Raw genomic sequence first — 19089 nt, forward strand, 5'->3', positions numbered from 1 at the left:
CTCTCTCTGTCTCAAAAATAAATAAAACGTTAAAAAAAAAATTAAAAAAAAAAAAAGAAACCATCTGGCTGAGCCTATCCTAGCCTTCGTTCAGTTTCCTATTAGAATAAGATAATTGTTTGAATATCATTCTTTTTTAAATGTTTCTTAGGGAAGGAAGAGAGAGCTGTGTACTCAGCATAATAAATGAAACTTCAGGGGCGCCTGGGTGGCGCAGTCGGTTAAGCGTCCGACTTCAGCCAGGTCACGATCTCGCGGTCCAGTCCGTGAGTTCGAGCCTCGCGTCAGGCTCTGGGCTGATGGCTCAGAGCCTGGAGCCTGTTTCCGATTCTGTGTCTCCCTCTCTCTCTGCCCCTCCCCCGTTCATGCTCTGTCTCTCTCTGTCCCAAAAATAAATAAAAAACGTTGAAAAAAAAATTTTTTTAAAAAATAATAAATGAAACTTCAATCCCTTGTTAAGGAAAATAAGGCTGAGGATTTTTTATAACAGTGTTGGGTCATGGAAATAAAAATGCCACAAGCCCTTGCCCTTGACATTTACTTAAAAAAAAAAAAAAAAAGAACAAGTGCAGATCTATTCTTACATGGCCTCCTAATGGGCTATTTAGGGATAGATGGGTGGGGTATGGCTCTAAATTCTATGGTTGACCAGGTGTCCAAGCTGCATCTTGCGCTAGCTACCCCACAGTTACTAGCACAGGCAGAATGCAGAGCCGTGGAAACATGGAGCTTTCTCAGCCTAACCAATATTTTGTTCTTAAGGTCCCACGCTAGATATAAGATGCAGTTTTGCTGATAGTATGAGTTTAGTGAGAAAAGGTACCCACCAAGATATTCCTTAAGTCCATGTTCTATGACTATGTCACCTCATTTTTTTCCCTTACGCCAAAGATAATTCCCTGAGATACAAGGGCCATCCCGTCAGGGTCAGCTGCACAAGGACATCTCTCGGGGAGTGTTGTTTTCAACATTGCAAACATGGAATTCTACCACAGCAGCACTGAACTCCATGACATCATCTTTCCTTGCAGAGAGAGATATAACATCTCCACATGTCCAGGCAGAAGTCTTTCCAATATTTTGTCATTTTTGGGGGCGCCTGGGTGGCTCAGTCGGTTAAGCGGCCGACTTCGGCTCAGGTCATGATCTCGCGGTCTGTGAGCTCGAGCCCCGCGTCGGGCTCTGTGCTGACAGCTCAGAGCCTGGAGCCTGTTTCAGATTCTGTGTCTCCCTCTCTCTCTGACCCTCCCCCATTCATGCTCTGTCTCTCTCTGTCTCAAAAATAAATAAACGTTAAAAAAAAAAATTAAAAAAATATTTTGTCATTTTTTAAGAACTATTTTTTTCCCCTGTATCATCTAGTAACCCTCTAGTTTAGGCTATTTTTATATTTCCCAATCACTTAAAAACAAAGTTCTATTATCCTTTCCTTTCCTCATCTGACTTCACTGAAATTGTCCTTTTTCCCACCCAACCCTCCACCCCAAAAAGACCATATCTGAGACCTTTCTTTGGCTTCAAATGTAAACACACACACATCCTTAGGAACAAATGAGGGGAAATATTATAAAATTGTTCTGTACATTTTTCTGAACCACAGAAGAGCAAACGGGCCTTAAAAAGAAAACCTAGGGGCGCCTGGGTGGCGCAGTCGGTTAAGCGTCCGACTTCAGCCAGGTCACGATCTCGCGGTCCGTGAGTTCGAGCCCCGCGTCAGGCTCTGGGCCGATGGCTCGGAGCCTGGAGCCTGTTTCCGATTCTGTGTCTCCCTCTCTCTCTGCCCCTCCCCCGTTCATGCTCTGTCTCTCTCTGTCCCAAAAATAAATTAAAAAAAAAAAAAAAAAAAAAAAAAAGAAAACCTAGCTCCAGTGAGAGTAGTTTAGTCAAAGATCAACCAGCGTTAACTGATTCAGTCCTCACCCGTGAAAATGAAGGCCAGAACGATTAAGGTTAGACTGCAAGGGAGGTGACAGGGATGCTGAGTACCTGCCAAGATTCCCAGAAGTCACAGAGCTGCTTTGTTCAGACGCTCTGGTTCTTCGGGATGGGACAGGGATACCTCCAGGGGAGGCTGACAAGCTCCTCTCTGGGAAGGACTTGCTTCCTGGCTGAACTCAACAACGAAGCTGTTCCCAGGTGCAATCCTAGCCAGATGGGAGCACTCCCAGGTGAAGGTGAAGGAGCTGTGGTAAAGGCCTCAGACGGATGCGCCAACAGCGCTTAAACACATCAGCACGGAGAAAAGACATCGCTTCGCACCCATCTTTGGAAAATAAAACAGGCCACACGGGTCTTGGCTCAAACTCTCTGGGGAATGTAAAGTATGAAATAGTGCACCTTCTCCATTAGATACTGTTAAAAGCACACACAGACTATGCATTTATTCAGTCCCACTGTGCAACAGGCACTGGGGAGAAAACTGTAATGAGAGAGCCGTGGTCCTGAAGATCGTAAACATAATATTCTGGTACTGCCTTCCTTAAACAAGCATATGATAATGAATCAGCAAGCTTTAAAAAAATTAAAACCTTCTCACCTACCTATTGGCCACTTGGCCCTAATAAAAGTTCAGCACAGTGACTGTGGGCTGTGGCAGTGACAACAGGAGACAGAAACCAGATTCTAGCAATCCTGAACCACAAACAACTCCAATGCCTACGTTAGCAACGTGAGGTCTGAAGGCAGCAGGCAAAGGTGAGGAGCCTGATACTTCTCACCTGAGGGCCTCCATAGTACACCTCCTTTGTCTCCTGCTCCCCACCAATGTTACACCCCACACGTGGTGTGTCCAAGTGAGGAGAGCCCCTAGGTCCTGCAGCTGAAAAAGACCAGCCATGGGAGTTGTCTAGGGACCCACAGCTTCAGAAATCCACATCCTGTCCGCACCTACAGGGAAATGGGGTGGGGGAATGGGAGATTTCTGCAGTCAGAGGAACAGGATGCTTAGTCCTTACAGGAGTTGTTAAACCCGGTCCTAATGTGGGAAGCAACATAAGGATCAGACAACAAGGGTTGCAAAGTCAGACAGCCTGGGTTTGAATCCTGACTCGAACAAGTTCTTACTGACTAGGTGACTCTGGACATGTTCCCTGATTCCTGAAAGCCCCAGTTTCCTCAACTATAGATTTGAGGTATCTAAAGATATAGATATTCATAAAAGTTGAGAAACGGTGCCTAAGTCCTAGTTATGCCAACTTACTTTTAACTTTGGACAAGATACCAAATCTCTTAGAGCCTCAATTTTCTCATCTGTAAATGGGGATGATAATAGTACTTACTTCTAAGGGATTCATGCAGACACAGACTTTTTAACCCAGCACCTAGCACACAGTAAGTACTCAGTATCAGCTTTTTTCATCATGAGCCTCAGTTTCATTACCATCATCATCACTACCATGGTACTCCTAACTATAACACTCTTAAATTTCAGAGTGATTCAAAGCAAAAAGAGAAGCTGGCAGGCTGATTTCCAGGAGCTGCCTGGTCCCACCTAGCACTGACTGCCACCCACAGAATCACAGCCAGATGTCTGCATCACGGCTCCATTGTCATGCATCAGCGGAGAGCAGGGGGCCAAGGGCTCCAGTCGCTGGGAACACACGTCCCACCCTACCCCTTCCTGGTGACCAGAGCTCAGGCTTGCATTTGGAGCTCCCTTGATGCAAACTCGGTTTCCGGGGAGATGCTGGGGCAAGAAGTACCCGCTCAACCTCCTATTCTGCTTCCCCTTTCCCCAAATCTGTGGGACCTCTCCGTGCTCCTACCACATGACAACCTTGTGTCACAGCAGCCCTTGCATACAAACAGGCCAGATTATTTAAATGTCCTTGTGAGAAAGACGCTGCCTGCTCTAATTTACATATCCATTCAGACCCCTACTCCTTTCTCCATCGAGCCAGCAAAGGTTTTCTTCCTCTTCCTCAGCTCTCCAGGCAATGCTGGAGAAGCATGTGCAAAGTTACATCTTCGCTGTGGTAAAAAGACGTAAGACTCATGGGGTCCCTAAGAGGTGGAGAATTTGAACGACTATATAACTTATGGCACATGTTCACTTGTCATTACACTGCAAATGTCATATATTACTGGCCGCTAAATGCTAGGTTCTCTCAAAGACTACTCATAAATTTTCCCCACTGCCAAACAATACAACATCTTTCAGTCTCGGAGAGCTAAGGTATCCTCGGTGCTTTTAATCTTCAAACTCAGGTCCCAGTTGAATAAGAAAACAATTGTATATGGACAGGGGAAATGACCCAAAATGAGGAACTGATCCCTCCCGGCACTAGTTCCCACTCCTGTGAAATACGGATTAGGTCACAAATAAGATTATATTCAGCACCAAGCCCCAGAGGCATGCTATGATTAAAGTTAAAGGGGTCCAGAGACTTCTTGAGTCGAGAAGCAAGCAAGGCTGAGTTGGGTTAAAATTTCCAACCCCTCCTCAAAGACCTGGCAACCTATTCCAAATCATAACTGAAACCAAGTTGAAGGGACATCTGTTTCTCCAGAAAGCGTTTGGCACTGCAGAGAAGAACTACAGATTAGAACAGATAAATATTGTTGTGGGCAGAGAGGCAAAGGGTGGGGAGGGGGGGGGTCTTGATTACTAAAAAAAAATTAGAATCATCTACCTGCTAACAAACTCCTGTAAGTCAGTAAATATCATCAGGGGAAAAAAGGAAAGAAAGGAAGGAAGGGAAACAGAGGGGGGGATTTCTCCTTCTTCCCAGCAGGTGCAGGTACAACTTTAGTGAACAAAACACTGCTATGTTTGAGATGAATATTCAGACAGCCACTATGTGTCTAATAACCTAACTACTGGGTCGTCTGCCAGAGGAGAGGCATTGAGCACTCTGCCTAGTGGTTAGTAACAAAGATTCTGCATTAAGCTTAAATTTTCAACACAGTATTGAGGAATGATTTTCTAAGCATTAATGGACTACCAGGATCGTTTTATGAGTACACATTACTGGTTTTGCTCTGATCCCTAAATCTCTTTGAATGTAAGTTAACAGAGCATCTACTTAAGTTCTAGGCCAGGTGTTCAGAGCTAACAAGGTAAATAACGGCATGAGATCAGTAGGTGATTGAATTACACTTTTTACGGGAAGAAACTCAGGGTCCTGAAGATTTTCTTTCAAAACAGCTGTAGGAAGACGACAATAATAGCAGTAATAGGAGTGTTAATCATGTTAGTAGTGATGACGGTCGTGGTTCTAACAGTAGTAATGGAGATAATGCCAACCACTACCCGGCACTTCCTAATAGTGGGTCCCATTCTAAGCATTTAAAAACTATTAACTCATCTAATTCTCACACACTCACACTAGAGACAGGCAAGCTATGATTAGTGCCCCTGTTTTACAGATGCTTTCCACACTATGTTTTAACAAACAGAGCTAGCTTTCAAAGAAAATGTTTAGAACCAAAAGGAAAGGAAACGCGGCCTAAGGTCACGCAGCTAGAGGGCAAGAGACCCAGGATTCAAATCCAGACTCCCCAGCTCCGAAGTCTGACCTCTTAATCCCAGTGCTGTCCTGGCTGCCCCTTTGTTTAGGAAGGCCTTCTAGAAAAGGAATCTGGAAGGAAGTTAGGCTCCTGCCTGCCGGTAGCCACAATGAATACTGGAAGTTTGCTGTCCCCTTTAGGGGTGCCCTAAACCCACATGAACACATGCAGCTATAAAAAGAGGCACAGCTTTACGGAGCTGTTCCCACATGGTCTGTGACCCCCATCAGGGTTTTCACCTTTGCCAGCTAAGGCAGAAACTGGGGGCGGGCTGAGGTGGCAGCATCAGTTCCCAGGCCACCGTTTCCTGCCAGTAACCCGGCCCTCCAACAGCCCGGGCTGAAGGCTGAGAAATTCCTCACTAACAAGTGATCTCATGGAGCTTGTTCCTCAAGCCTTTATTAAGAATGAACCTTTTCTCGCCAACCCATGACTCAAGGAAGACCAAGGACTGAGGAGGAGAGACAAGCTGCAAAGTTTGTTGATTAACCTGCTGCACCCAAGGGAACATTTTTCTGAAAGGGTGAAATTCCTGACCACTCAAGGGGGGGAGGGGCGCCTGTGGGAAATTTAATCACCGACGGAACAAAAGTGAAAAACAAAGCCCTACCAATGAGGATGTCGCTGAAGACAATGGGGCCCCTAAAGGAGATGCAATTGTCTCGAGATAACGATCCATCCAGGAATTCAGCTCGCTCTGAGTGCTACATTATTGCTATATTAGCCGAGGAATCTTTGTTCACCGGGCAACTGCGTGCAAAACCATCTGTTACTGCTCCCGGGTTCCCCGGGTTTGTAGACGCGGCATTTACATTTCAAGAGGAACCTCCGCGAAGGAAAGGGGGAGGTCACTATCTCTCTCTGGAGCAAATACCTTTTTATACAGCCTGGGAGGGGAAGCTCTCCTTTCCCAGAAACCGAACTCCGCAATTGAAAGGAGATAGGCCGCTTCAATAATGCACGCGCAGAGCGGAGCGCCTGGTCCTAAAGGCACGCGCGCCCCTCGGTTTTCGCAGGCTCAAACTGGCATACTGGTAAGGTAGGACGAATGCCAGACTGTCCACAGGGCCTAATGGGGCTCTGCTTTCCTAAGGAAGCCCTTCTTTTCTTAAAACGAGTGGAACCAAGACAAAAGCTGATATCCTGCCCTGCATAATAAATATGTAGCCTAATGTACACCACCACTTAAAAACAGACCGTGGTCCTCTGGGCTGAAGGAGACGGTTTAGATCTTCACCTAGGTGGGGACTATAATTGTGTATATATACACGTGACAACATTCGTGGAGATGTGCACTTAAGATTTGTGCACTTTCCTGGGGCTCCTGAGTGGCTCAGTCGTTAGGCGTCCGACTTCGGCTCAGGTCATGATCTCACAGTTCGTGAGTTCGAGCCCTGCATCAGGCTCTGTGCTGACGGCTCGGAACCTGGAGCCTGCTTCGGATTCTGTGTCTCCTTCTCTCTCTACCCCTCCCCCCCCCCTTGTGCTCTGTCTCTCAAAAATAAATTAAAAATGTAAAAAAAAATTAATAAAAAAAGATTTGTGCACTTTCCTGCATGTAATTTATACTATAACACATTTTTTTAAATAGGCTATATCAATGTTAGATTAAGGATATTGAAGATAAACCACTTGCCTTCAAGAATTGCAAAATTGCCCTGCCCTGATACCCTCCCCTTACCTACTCTCCACATCCAAAATCTCACCTGAGAATTTTAAAGTTCAAGAACATGAAAAATACAGTTCTCCAACTCTCAATAAGGCAGCGAACACGGATATGTCTCCTGTGTGCCCTGGGGGCAGCACAGACAGCACCATCGCGCCCCAAGCCTTTCCAGCCACATACCAAAAATTAAAAGCCCGAGTCGTCTTCTCATCTGGTCATGAGCCATCACATTAAGAGAGATATGATTGGGGTTTTTATCAAAAAAGCCTCGAGTTTATTCTTCTGTTTCTTTAGCCCTATTTTTAAATAGATGTTTCTAAACTCTGCCTAACAATCCTGCGGGCAGCAGGTTAACCCACTGAGGTGGAGGTCCCTTGCTGGAGCATTAGGGCAGCCTTAAGTGAGGGTGGTTTCTGCAGGCAGCTCAGCAGGTTCAAATCTGTACCATGTAGCGCTGTTACCCCAGCAGCATCTTGAGAACTGTTGTGCCACAGGGGATGTCACTGAGTGACAAGCTGGGTAGGAACAGGCTTCAACATTGCTGGGCCAATGACTTAGCGGTACCTCTCTTCCTTTGAACTATCGGCAAGGAGGGCTGCCTGTCACTGAGAAAAAGGGTCAAATTTGCCTTCCGCTAAGCGTTCAGAAAGGTGGTCCAGCGAAACAGAGGCTCAGTGCACGGATCACAGGGGGTCACCTTTCCCCCCTCGCGCCCTCCAAGCGTCCTGATTCCCGGCAGACACGTCATTTCGAGAGCGCAGGGCCACCAAACTGCATCTACAGATAGACATCGAGAATCAGGATCACCCAGCGAGCGCTTCCCGGACTGAGCCGAGAGCTCCAGTGATTTCCCTGGCCTGCCACCGAGTCATTTAAGAAGTGAAATATGCAGCGGGGCCGGATACCCGGCCCCTGGGAGCCCGCCCCACCGCCTCTGGCATGGAGTGGGAGCTGCCAATGGCTAGGCAGCGTCTATGCGGATGGCGCGCTCGCAGGTGGGTCTTGCAGGCTGCCGGCCCTGTGCGCTATGCCAGGCTCACACCTGACCCACTGCCAGGAATACAGCCAGAAGCTCCGGTGGGTACGCGCTTCCGTGGAGACACTGCCAACTCCGCTCGGGAGTAGCTGAGGGGGGGGGCGGGGGGCGTCAAGAGGCAGAAGGTAGGACGGTGAGCAGGACCCCCTGAAATGCGGCGCCCGCAGCACTCTGGGTCTCGCGCTTCCTGCGCCTTTGCGGCGCCTCTGCGGGCACAGCGCTTCCCTTGGCCCCGCGTGGAAGCGGCGGGAGCTGAGATTTGCGCGGCTGGCAGGCAGGAGGGATGGAGGCGCAGGAGCCCGATTTCTGCTATCCACGCGCGCAGCTAGACTGCAGCGTCCCTTACTCGCGCCCACCCTCGCCCGAGACCCGTGCCAGGCATCGCAGTTCGCCCGGGGCCCCGGGCGGATGACCCGGAGCAGCTGGCAAAAGAAAGTGGGGGGGGGGGGGGGGGGCGAGACCGGACCTGTCGTCCGTGTGTGCGGGTAGGTGGCTTCGGACGCCCCTGCAAGGCCTCCCGCCAGTCCCGAGTACCTACCTCGATCCACTTCTGCGCCTCGGAGAAAGCGGGCTCGGGGGGCGGCTCCGGCTGCAGAGGCTGAAGAGCTTCCAGACCCAGGGCGGGACAAGCCATTTGCGAAGCCCCGCGTGCACTCGAGCGCTGGGCCGCTGGGATGAGGACGGCCGCCGCCACCGCTGCCGCCGCAGGAGCGCGCTCCCCGCCCCTTCCCGCCCGCCCGCTCGCTCGCTCTCCCCTCCCCTGCCCGCCCCGCCCCCGCCCGGCGCAGGTCCCGGAGGAGAGCGGCGCGCTGCCGGAGGACGCCGCGGCAGCTGTTCCCTGCGCCGCCCGGGCTCCGCAGCGCCCTGAGTCCCCGGCGGGAGCGAGCGCGGAGGCGCCGGGAGCTCCCTCTCTCCCCACCTTCTCGGGCGGCTCGCCCCCCCTCCGAGGGGAGGGTGTCAGCTACCGACTAAAAATAACCACGAGGGAGCACTGGGTGTCTCCCTCCTTGCCCGCAACGGGGCCTGGAGAGGGACTCGGCCAGCCGCCCCGCACGTCCCCGCGCCGGGCCTGCTGCGGACGGGCGGGTCTGGCGGCACCTGGGAGACGCGTGTCCACCGTGACGTACACGTCCCCGGGCGAGCCGGCGCGGCCGCAGCGGGGCAGGAAGACGCACGGGCAGTGGCCTGGCCGCACCTGCCGTCCTTCCCGGCCGCGGAAGTGGGGGCAAGAGGTGCGGCCTCGGTCCTGGCGCTCCGGAGTGTTCACTCACCCGATCCTATTGTACGAAAAAGGAAAAACGACCCTTATAAGCCTTTTCTCTTCAAGAGAGCTATTTGTGACCCAGTCTTTGGATTCATTCAACCCATATTTACTGTGCGCCTGCTATATATCAGACACTGAGGTTGGCGCTGGGGCCCCAGAGATGAAAAAAGAAAGAAAAATTAAAAACTCCGAAATCTATCTATGCCCTCTAAGATAACTACATTTTAGAGGGAATGGGGGGAGGGACAATAAACGTGTAAAACAAAATAAGGTAATTGTGGAGAGTCATGTATGTTAAGAAGGTAAAAGAGAAGATAAACGCTGACCTGGGAAGAGAGAGCGTTGGCTAACTTCTGATTACCTCTCCATCCTCCATCTGAGAGGCTGATCCGATCTGGGTGTCCAGGTTCCGTGAATGGGAGGGAGGCAGGAGGTGGGGGGGGGGTGGTTGGAGGAGAGGGAGGAGGAGTGTTTAAGCTGCCCCTTACCGCAGAAGCAGATGGGCTGCACCAATCCCCTGAGGACCACAGCTCTGTCTGGGGCCCGTCCTTGGGTTCTCCAAAGTTCCCTGCCTCCTCTTGTGCCATCCTATTTCCCCAGGCCAGGTGGTGGTAGAGGCCTCCCCATCTTATTGTGGTTTCCCCACCCTGCCCAATTCCTCCTAATGGTGTCCTAATAAACTCCCTCAGCCAGTCTCCTGAAGCATGCCTTCTGTTTTGCTTGAGAGCCCAACGGATGATCCTGGAAGGTTTTTCTGACGAGATGAGGTGATGAGGGGACATGAATGGGAGAGATGTTAACCACGCAGCAATCTGGGGAAACGTTTCCAGACGCATACACAGGCTTTGAGATAGGAATGAGCCTGGAGGGGGTCAAGGAGGCCACAGAAGGCCAGCATGACTGAAGTGTGCTGGGGAAGGAACCAAGTGGGAGTGACAACATGGGAGACGCAGGCCAGGCCACACTTGGGGTGGGGAAGGGGGAGGTGAGGTCAGGCCATGGTGGGGTTTTACTGCATGGGCATCCACAGGTGAGCCCAGGGCTGGTACATAAGAACTCAATAGTCTTAGCTAACTTTAAGCAAATGGATTCACATTTTAGAACGGCTGATGGCAAGAGGGGTTGGACAGGGCAGGAAATCCATGAACGTCTCAGCAGCTAAGTCTCTGTTCCCTGTTCAGAGTCCAAGTTTAGTTTTTGCCCAATTCTGCTGCTTTAATAGGGGAATGGAACAAAAAGCAGGCCTGAAATTCCACCATTACCGGCTTTAGAGTCAGACAGCTTTCAGTTTATTTACTTTTAAAACACTTATATGGCACTCACATTGTGCCAGGCACTGTTCTAAGTGCATTACAAATAATTGACTAACTCATTCCCTATTCCAACCATGTAAGATAGACTATTATCAACCCTGTAAGGCACTAGGAGAAAGAAGGGGGGAGAGTCCCCACAGCTGGTGAGCACTGAAGCCCTGATTCAAGCCCAGACAGCCTGGTGCCAGATCTGCCTTTACCCACACACCGCCCTGCCTTGCCAGCCCCGGTCCAGACCCTGCCTCTTACAATGTGTGCCTCAGTTTCCTCATCTCCAATGAGGTTGAAATGGCAACATTCCTGCAGAATCATTGTGAGGAGCAAACAGGATTTCTGAATGCGAAAGGACCAAAGTTGGGGCTGGCAGATAGTCAGTGCTCCGTATAAGCCAGCTGACCATCCCTCCCCTCCCGCCTTCCAAAAAAGGAGGGAAGGGTGATGTTACAAAGACGAGTAAAGAAGACAAGCTGAGGAAAGGGGCTAATAAAATATTGTCAGAGGATGACCTTGTCTCCACAAAGAACCACGGGAAAGTAAATAATTCACAAACTGACTCGAACACGCTAACAGGAGTGTCGCTAGGAGGAGGGGAAACCACTGCCCCAGATGACATATCTGAATCTGTTTGAAAATGCTTTCATTAAGATGAAATCTATCATATCTGTAAAAATCTGCTACTGAAACTGACACTCAAACTAAAACATGGGTTTTTTTCTTTAAGTGAAAATACTTTGTCTTTCAAGGTTTGTAATCACACAATAGCACCTACTTTTCCGGGACTCTGTTACCAATAAGAAATTCATGTAGATTAGCAAAGACCCAAGGACTTACAACCACAATAGAGTTCAAACCTAGTGCCATTATCAAGAATATCTACAAATTATTGTTAAACACCTACTATGTGTAACAGATTCAGAAGAATCCACAAGGGACACAGACCTTTTTCTTTAGGAACTAATAATTTTGTTAATGAAACAACATTTGCATTTCTCTGTAATGTAATTTTCAAATATAAAAGTAATGTACACCCATTGGAGAGAATTTGAAAACTATAATGAAGAAACCAAATCCAGAAGAAACTCCACAATTCAACGATCGTCACTATTTGGAAGGTATGAAGCAACATTTTGGTTGGAAAAAATAACCATAAGACAAGGTACTCTATGATAAATGCCAAATGAAGGATAGTATAGTGTATTCAAAGAACATGAATTTTTTAGTGATATGCTTATTGAGATATCACTCACCTACCATACAATCCACCCATTTAAAGTGTACATTTCAGTGTTTTTTAGTACATTCACTGAGTTGTGCAACAATCACAATTAATTTTGGAACATTTTGATCTCTCCAAAAAAACACCCATACTCTTCAGCCGTCATCTCCCAAATTTCCCATGCCCCTGACAAACACTGATCTACTTTCTGTCCTTATAAATTTGCCTATTCTGGCATTTTGTATAAAATGAATCACATAATATGTGGCCCTTTGTGTACTGCTTCTCTCACTTAGCATAATGTTTTCAAGGTTCATCCATGTAGCAACATGTATCAGTACTTTATTCCTTTTTACAGGCAAATAATATGCCATTGTATGAGTATATCACATTTTGTGTACCCAATCTTCAGTTGATAGACATTGGGTTATTTTCACTTTTTAGTTATTGTGAATAATGCTGCAATAAACATTCACATACAAGTTTTTGTGTGGGCATATGTTTTCATTTCTCTTGGATATATGCCAAGTGGAATCGTTGGGTCATATGACAATTCTATGTTTAACCTTTTGATAAACAACCAGGCTGTTTTTCCAGATGGCTGTACCATTTTGACGTTCCCACCAGCATCCCCACCTCCTTGTTAACACTAACTATTTTCTGATTTTTTGATTATAGTTATCTTAGTGGATGTGAAGTGGCATCTTATTGTGGCTTTAATTTGCATTTCCCTGATGACTAATTTTCCCTGATGCTCCTTTAATTGAGCATCTTTTCATGTTCATCTTCTTGGGAGAAGTGTCTATTCATATCTTTGTTCATTTTTTAATTGACTCATTTCTCTTTTTATCATTGAGTTATGAGAGTTCTTTATATATTCTAGATAGGAGTCCCTTATCAGATATATAATTTGCAAATGTTTTCTTCCATTCCATGTGTTGACTTTTCACTTTCTTGATCCTGTTCTTCGAAGCAGAAACATTTTTAATTTTAATGAAGTTGAAGCTACCTATTTTTTTTTTCTTTTGTTGTTTGTGTTTTCGGAGTCATATCTAAGAAAGCGTTGCCTAATCGAGAGTCACGAAGATTTGTGCCTATGTTTCTTCTAACGACTTTGCAGTTGTCACTCTTATGTTTCGGTCTTTAGTGTTTTTACTTATTTTTTATAAAAACCTATGGGTTTTGAGGTCACACAAATTGAGGGTGATAGTCGGGGTCTTCTGAGAAGCAGAACCAAGATGGAGTTAAAGACGTAAGATTTTTTAGAGAAATGACTTCGAGAGAAAATGCTGAGGAAGCAGAGTACAATGTAAGCCTGACCTCAAGCCAAGAGAGGGAAGGAAGGTCAGGTAGATAGTCATCTTAGGCTGCCTTTCAGTCGGAGGAAGGTTCAGCAAGGAGGTCAGGGAGCCAGTCTGCTGACAGAGGAGTCCCATGTCTGCCCCAGAAAAGCCTGCCTTAGTATCCCTGCCATATTTAGTAACAGCCTGAGAGCAGACCAGGGGAAAGTGGGGCTCAGTGCAAACATGGCAATGGACCTCAGAGCACAGCAGCTGGGGCCATTGGCCAGCTAAGCTCCCTGAAGTGTGCATTTTACAGTTGCCACACTAATGTTTGATTCCAGCCCTGTCACTCATTAATGTTACATGATTGAAAATCTTGTTTAGTCTTCCTAGGTTTTCAGTTTTATTGATAAAGCATCTGCTTCCTTGCCTGACACTTAGAAATCAATGGTTAATAATAACTTTGATGACGTCGTATATTAAAATATGTATATCTATTAATATATAAGATGAAGTAAATCAATTGGACAAAGACTAACTCTAAATTTCACTGTGCAAAACAGCTTGAAGATTTATGGTTGATGGTAAATAAGTGTGCAAATTGCTCATTCTCCAAAGTCTGACTTTAACCCCACCTTTCTGGTGACTTCCTTAACAGCCAAGTCAAAATTAATCACCTCTCCTTCTCTGTTCCCATAATGTAGTGATTCTCAACACAGGGAAATAAGTGTGAGAATATTTAAGGAGGGTTTTGAAAAATATTCTCAATTCATCATTGCTTTGACATTTAAAACCATTTAAAAATAACATGAGTAGGGGCACCTAGGTGGCTCAGTCGGTTAAGCATCTGATTCTTGGTCTTGGCTCAGGTCATGATCTCACAGCTCATGAGTTCAAGCCCTAAGATCAGCTCTGTGCTGACAGTGCAGGACCTGCTTGGAATTCTGTCTCTCTCCCTCTCTGTGCCCTTCCCTTGCTCATGCTACCACCCCCTCCCCAAGAATAAATAAACTTAAAAAAAGTTTTAGTATAAAAAATAAAAAGAACATAAATAGCAATTTCAATTTCCCACACTATGACAGACTAAATAACTTCTCTGCTACAAAATTCCTATTAATGCCACACAAAACAATATTCTTTCCATGAAGAGCTGAGCTCAAAAGAAACTAACAGAGGTTCCCCAGGAGGCAAAATGGAAAGGAAAGATAAAACCAGGGCAGTAGATTCATGATCTGATGCTTGACTGTCCCATGGAGAGCCATAGTGCATAGTAGCTGCTAGACTAGGAAACCTAGGGCTAGGACTGAAGTAATAGAAGTTGAGGCCTGGGGCCTGTGCCATGTGGAGAATGCAACTGAGCAGCAATGCCCACACACACACACACACACACACACTGCTTCCACAGAGAGAGACTGCACTAGAACATATTCCATCACCAGAGAAGGAGACAATAAGGAAGCTGTTTTGTCTTGACCTCGGCTTTGGGTTGGGGGATGTGGGTGAGCCTCCCTGGAAAATGTGTAAACAAAAGCCTAATCCTCTTTATGGACAACATATACATGATCCAAGGGCCCTCAAGCCAAGACCCTAACTGGGAATTTAGTCTAGGACCTCTTGGACACCTAGAAGAAACAAATGTAAAATTCCTTTGGAAGACATGACTTCCATCCAATCCTCATGGGACTCCCACAGACACACCCTGATAAAGATGAGTTTTCAGTTTAAAAGTACAATATATGGGGGCTCCTGGATGGCTCAGCTGGTTAAGCATCCAAATTCAGCTCAGGTCATGATCTCACAGTCCATGAGTTCGAGCCCTGCATCAGGCTCTGTGCCAACAGCTCAGAGCCTGGAGCCTGCTTCAGATCCTGTGTCTCCCTCTCTCTATGTCCCTCCCCCACTCACACTCTGTCTCTCTCTCTCTCTCAAAAATAAAATAAAAACATTAAAAAAAATTTTTAAATAAAAGTACAAAATGCATGCAAAAATAATGTAATCTAAACAAAATTTTAGGAGACACAACAAAGAACCCAATCAAGTTTCCCAGAATTCATTTAATAGAGCTATCAGTAAATGTTATAAAATAAATTTTTAAGTGATTAAAGACATAGAATAATGAATCCAAACAGAAGAAAATAACAAGATACAGTAAAAAGGACACACAGATATGAACAATTGTGAAAAGAACAACTAGAAAATTGTGGTGATACATTTAAAATGCAAAGGATGGGTTAGAGTATAGGTTAGACACAAGTGAAGACAAGATTCATGAACTGGAAGATAGATCATTGGAAATTATATGGAATGAAGCATAGGAAAATCAGAAAAAAAATACTAAAGAATGGTTAAGAAAATACAAATTTCTTACAAAACAGTTACTAGGAATTATAGAAGAAGAGAATGGAGACAATGAGGAGAGGTGATATTTGAAAAAAGAATGGCTAGAATTTTTTAGAATTTATGAAACATATGAATCATTAGATTCAAACAGCATGAGTCCAGAAAAATGTATTACACTTATTTAAAAGAGACATTGTTTAATTACAATGATAAATACTTGGATGGCTGCTTCTTTGTGCCTCTACAACAGCATGTATAATACTATACTGTGGTTAGATGTATAGTAGGAATCAGTCCTTTCCTTTGACACTGAACTGCCATGGCTTGGCACCAAGTAAGTGCTGAATAGATGCATGGATGGATGGATGGATAGATGGATGGATGAGTGAGTGAATGAATGAATGACAACGGCCAAATGTCCAATGAATAGTTTGAGCCAGACTATAGTGAAGATCAATTACACGTCTAACATATTCATCTTTAATCGTTTTAATTTTTCAACTATATTTGTTTCACAAAATTTTAAGATGATTTTGTAAGAGAAATGCAAGTAAAAACTATACTATATAACACTCCTGAACTATGGATCTTCTGGGTAGTAAGAGATTCCTTAAAAGTCATATCATTCTTCAAGTCTGAAAATGTTTATTTCTTTCAAAGTTTTTTCCCTTCCATTTTCTTCTTCTGGGACTCCTATTTTTTGGAGCTGGTCCTCTTGATGGTCCCCTGTGCCTCATCTTTTCTCTTCTTTTCTCCATCTCTTTGTCTTTCCACTTGATGTTCTGGGCAACCTCAACCTTCCTCAACTTTCCTCAACCTTCATTTCTAGTCTCTCTGTTAAATTTCTTAATTTTAATAACTCTAATTTTATTACTAAGAGTTTGCTTGTGTTGAGTATTGCTTTTTCTTGGCAAAATATTCTCATGGATACAGAAACTCTTTAAACCTGAGAATATTAGAAATTTTCATTTTTTTGAGGTGATGGAAATGTTTTACATCTTCATGGATGGTGGTTATACAGTTATGTAAATAGGTAAAATTTTAATGTATACATTTAAGGTTTGTGCATTTTACTCTCTGTAAATTCTTCTCTAAAAAAACTGACTTTGCTCTTATGGGGGAATAAGAATAGGGTAGATCTGGGTTTTACTCCTCCTGGACCTTTTACAAATTACAAATACGAAATTGGCTTTGAACATGAATATTTATTTAGAATGATAAAAGAAATAAAACAAATTACAAATTTTAAGCGGCTATCAAATACCATAACCATTACAAAATCCAGAAAAATAAAATTATTTTTGTTAATTGACTGCCTGACACATCTCTGTAAGGCTTTTTCCTACCTTTTTGGGGATTATCCTGTTTGATTACTTCCTCATATGATATTTGGTATAATCATTTTCTGTAGAGAGAAGAGATAGAGAGAGATGCAGTCTTATATCTTGCATGTAAATTGACATTTGGTTTGGTTTTTTTCACCGAACTTTTCCTTTATTAGACTTTATATACTCATAATAGGAATAAATAAAATAATAAATATCACGACATACATTACAGAAAGGGCACAAAGGACAAAAGTAATAGGTTAATATTTTAGTTGCATTACTGTGTTTAGTTATATTACTCTAAAATGGGGGGAGAAAACACATGAAAAATTGATTCCAAAAAAGAAACTCGCGAAGTTCAGAGGTTGATTTTCATGAAGAATAACAGCATTAAAATAACTCAAGTTCTATTTCTTCATATTTACAATTGTCATGCTATCATTGTTTATTTAGAAGCTGCTGGTTTACATGCAGAGTACATATTATCACTGGCATTAGAGACACCTGTGTTTACGGTAAATTGGAATAATTCCGAGCCATTATGAGCTTACTCTCAAAAACAAAAACAAAAACAAAAACAAGAGAAAACATGTGACCGCATCAGTGTGTGTCTGAGGTTAACTGTATAACTGGGAGTTTTTCAGACATAACTCCCTCCCCGCCCCAAAAAATACATAACTCCCATGTAGTATATAATGCTGATTAAAGAACAATAATACAAGATGAACTAATTTAAGCCCTGTACATATATTAGGTTGTAAAAACTCAACAGTAACAGCACTAATTGTTTAGGACTTAGACCAGTAAATGATTTTGTAGAAGAGGAGTATTTTATCACTAACAGTGGCATGCGTGGCATTAATAAATTCTAGACTTTTGTTATTGTTCGGAAAGTTTCTTTCAGCTGCAACAGTCCATTTTGGACAACATGATGTAAATTTTCAAGATTATTATCAAATTTGGGAAAACGTCTATCTAATTTTTTTATACAAGTTATGAGCTTTTAAGCCTTTCAAGTTTCCTGTAAGTCACAGTCACTGTAGTAATGACCCATCTTAAATGCTCTTTGAATCAACTGGTCTCATTAACCATTTTGTCATCGGTGTTACTGTGGTAATCATGTACTAATTTATTTTTTTTTTTTAATTTTTTAACGTTTATTTATTTTTGAGACAGAGAGAGACAGAACATGAACGGGGGAGGGTCAGAGAGAGGGAGACACAGAATCCAAAACAGGCTCCAGGCTCTGAGCTGTCAGCACAGAGCCCGACGCGGGGCTCGAACTCACGGACCGCGAGATCGTGACCTGAGCCGAAGTCCACCGCCTAACCGACTGAGCCATCCAGGCGCCCCTCATGTATTGATTTTTATGTTACCTTTGTCATCAGTGTTTCATGAACTTCAGATGGGAATTTAATTATTTAATTATAGAAATTCTCATAAATTCCGTATCACACAATTCCCATAAGAATATAGTGTGTTTATAATTGTATGCATTGCGTTATCAAGACTATTTCCCATAGGCTAGAACTTCCAGTTTGTCTAGAACATATTGAAAGCCAAATCCTCCATTTATAACTTTACCTGTCTGATGATGGAAAGAATTTTCCACAGGCTAGATCCTGGCTCTACTTAATTTTGTTTCTCCCCCACACCCACATCCCAGGACGCCAGGAGCCATACTCCTGCCTCAATCCAGCCTCTGAGCTGGCCCCTTTGTATCATGGAGCTGACACATTGTAGATTGACATAGTGGGCAGTAAGAATATTACTAGAAGTTATTCCTACTCCAGGACAACTGGCAGTAACACACCCATACACAAAACTGTGACCCACATATATCCCACTAAATCCATAATGAATGTATCCCCAACTCTATTCCCCTTACCCACACCTCAAAAATCCCTGTAGCCGTCTCATCATCCATCAACTGGAGGGAAATTACGATGGAGGGCAAGTTTGAGTGGAAACAGACAGCAGTCTTAACCACTGCAATGAAAATACCTTTTACAAATGTTACAAAAAGTTTACAAAAATATATGGCAATGTGAATATTCTGGAGGCTCACTCCAGGGCCTTGGAAGAGGCTAACATAACTGAGGGGACACGAAGCTTAAATTCCCTTAGTTTCCAGG

The 19089-nt window shown here is 44.6% G+C and overlaps 1 protein-coding gene across 8 annotated transcripts in view; it reads right to left on the reverse strand.

Moving 5' to 3' along the window:
- LIMCH1 (LIM and calponin homology domains 1) overlaps nt 1-8941 on the reverse strand; it is a 330554-nt gene extending 321613 nt beyond the window's left edge. For 5 of the 8 annotated variants that reach the window (XM_058722745.1, XM_058722746.1, XM_058722744.1 and 2 more), the window contains exon 1: nt 8749-8934. In XM_058722745.1, the coding sequence (XP_058578728.1) occupies nt 8749-8844 (96 nt within the window). In that variant the 5' untranslated portion in view covers nt 8845-8934. Of the gene's footprint in view, nt 1-8748 lie in introns of all 8 variants that reach the window. The other 3 variants (XM_058722749.1, XM_058722748.1, XM_058722742.1) reach the window with 2 other exon arrangements.
- Between the last annotated feature and the right edge of the window lie 10148 nt (nt 8942-19089).

Source organism: Neofelis nebulosa, chromosome 3 (genome assembly GCF_028018385.1).
Source record: "Neofelis nebulosa isolate mNeoNeb1 chromosome 3, mNeoNeb1.pri, whole genome shotgun sequence".
Taxonomy (NCBI): Eukaryota; Metazoa; Chordata; class Mammalia; order Carnivora; family Felidae; genus Neofelis; species Neofelis nebulosa.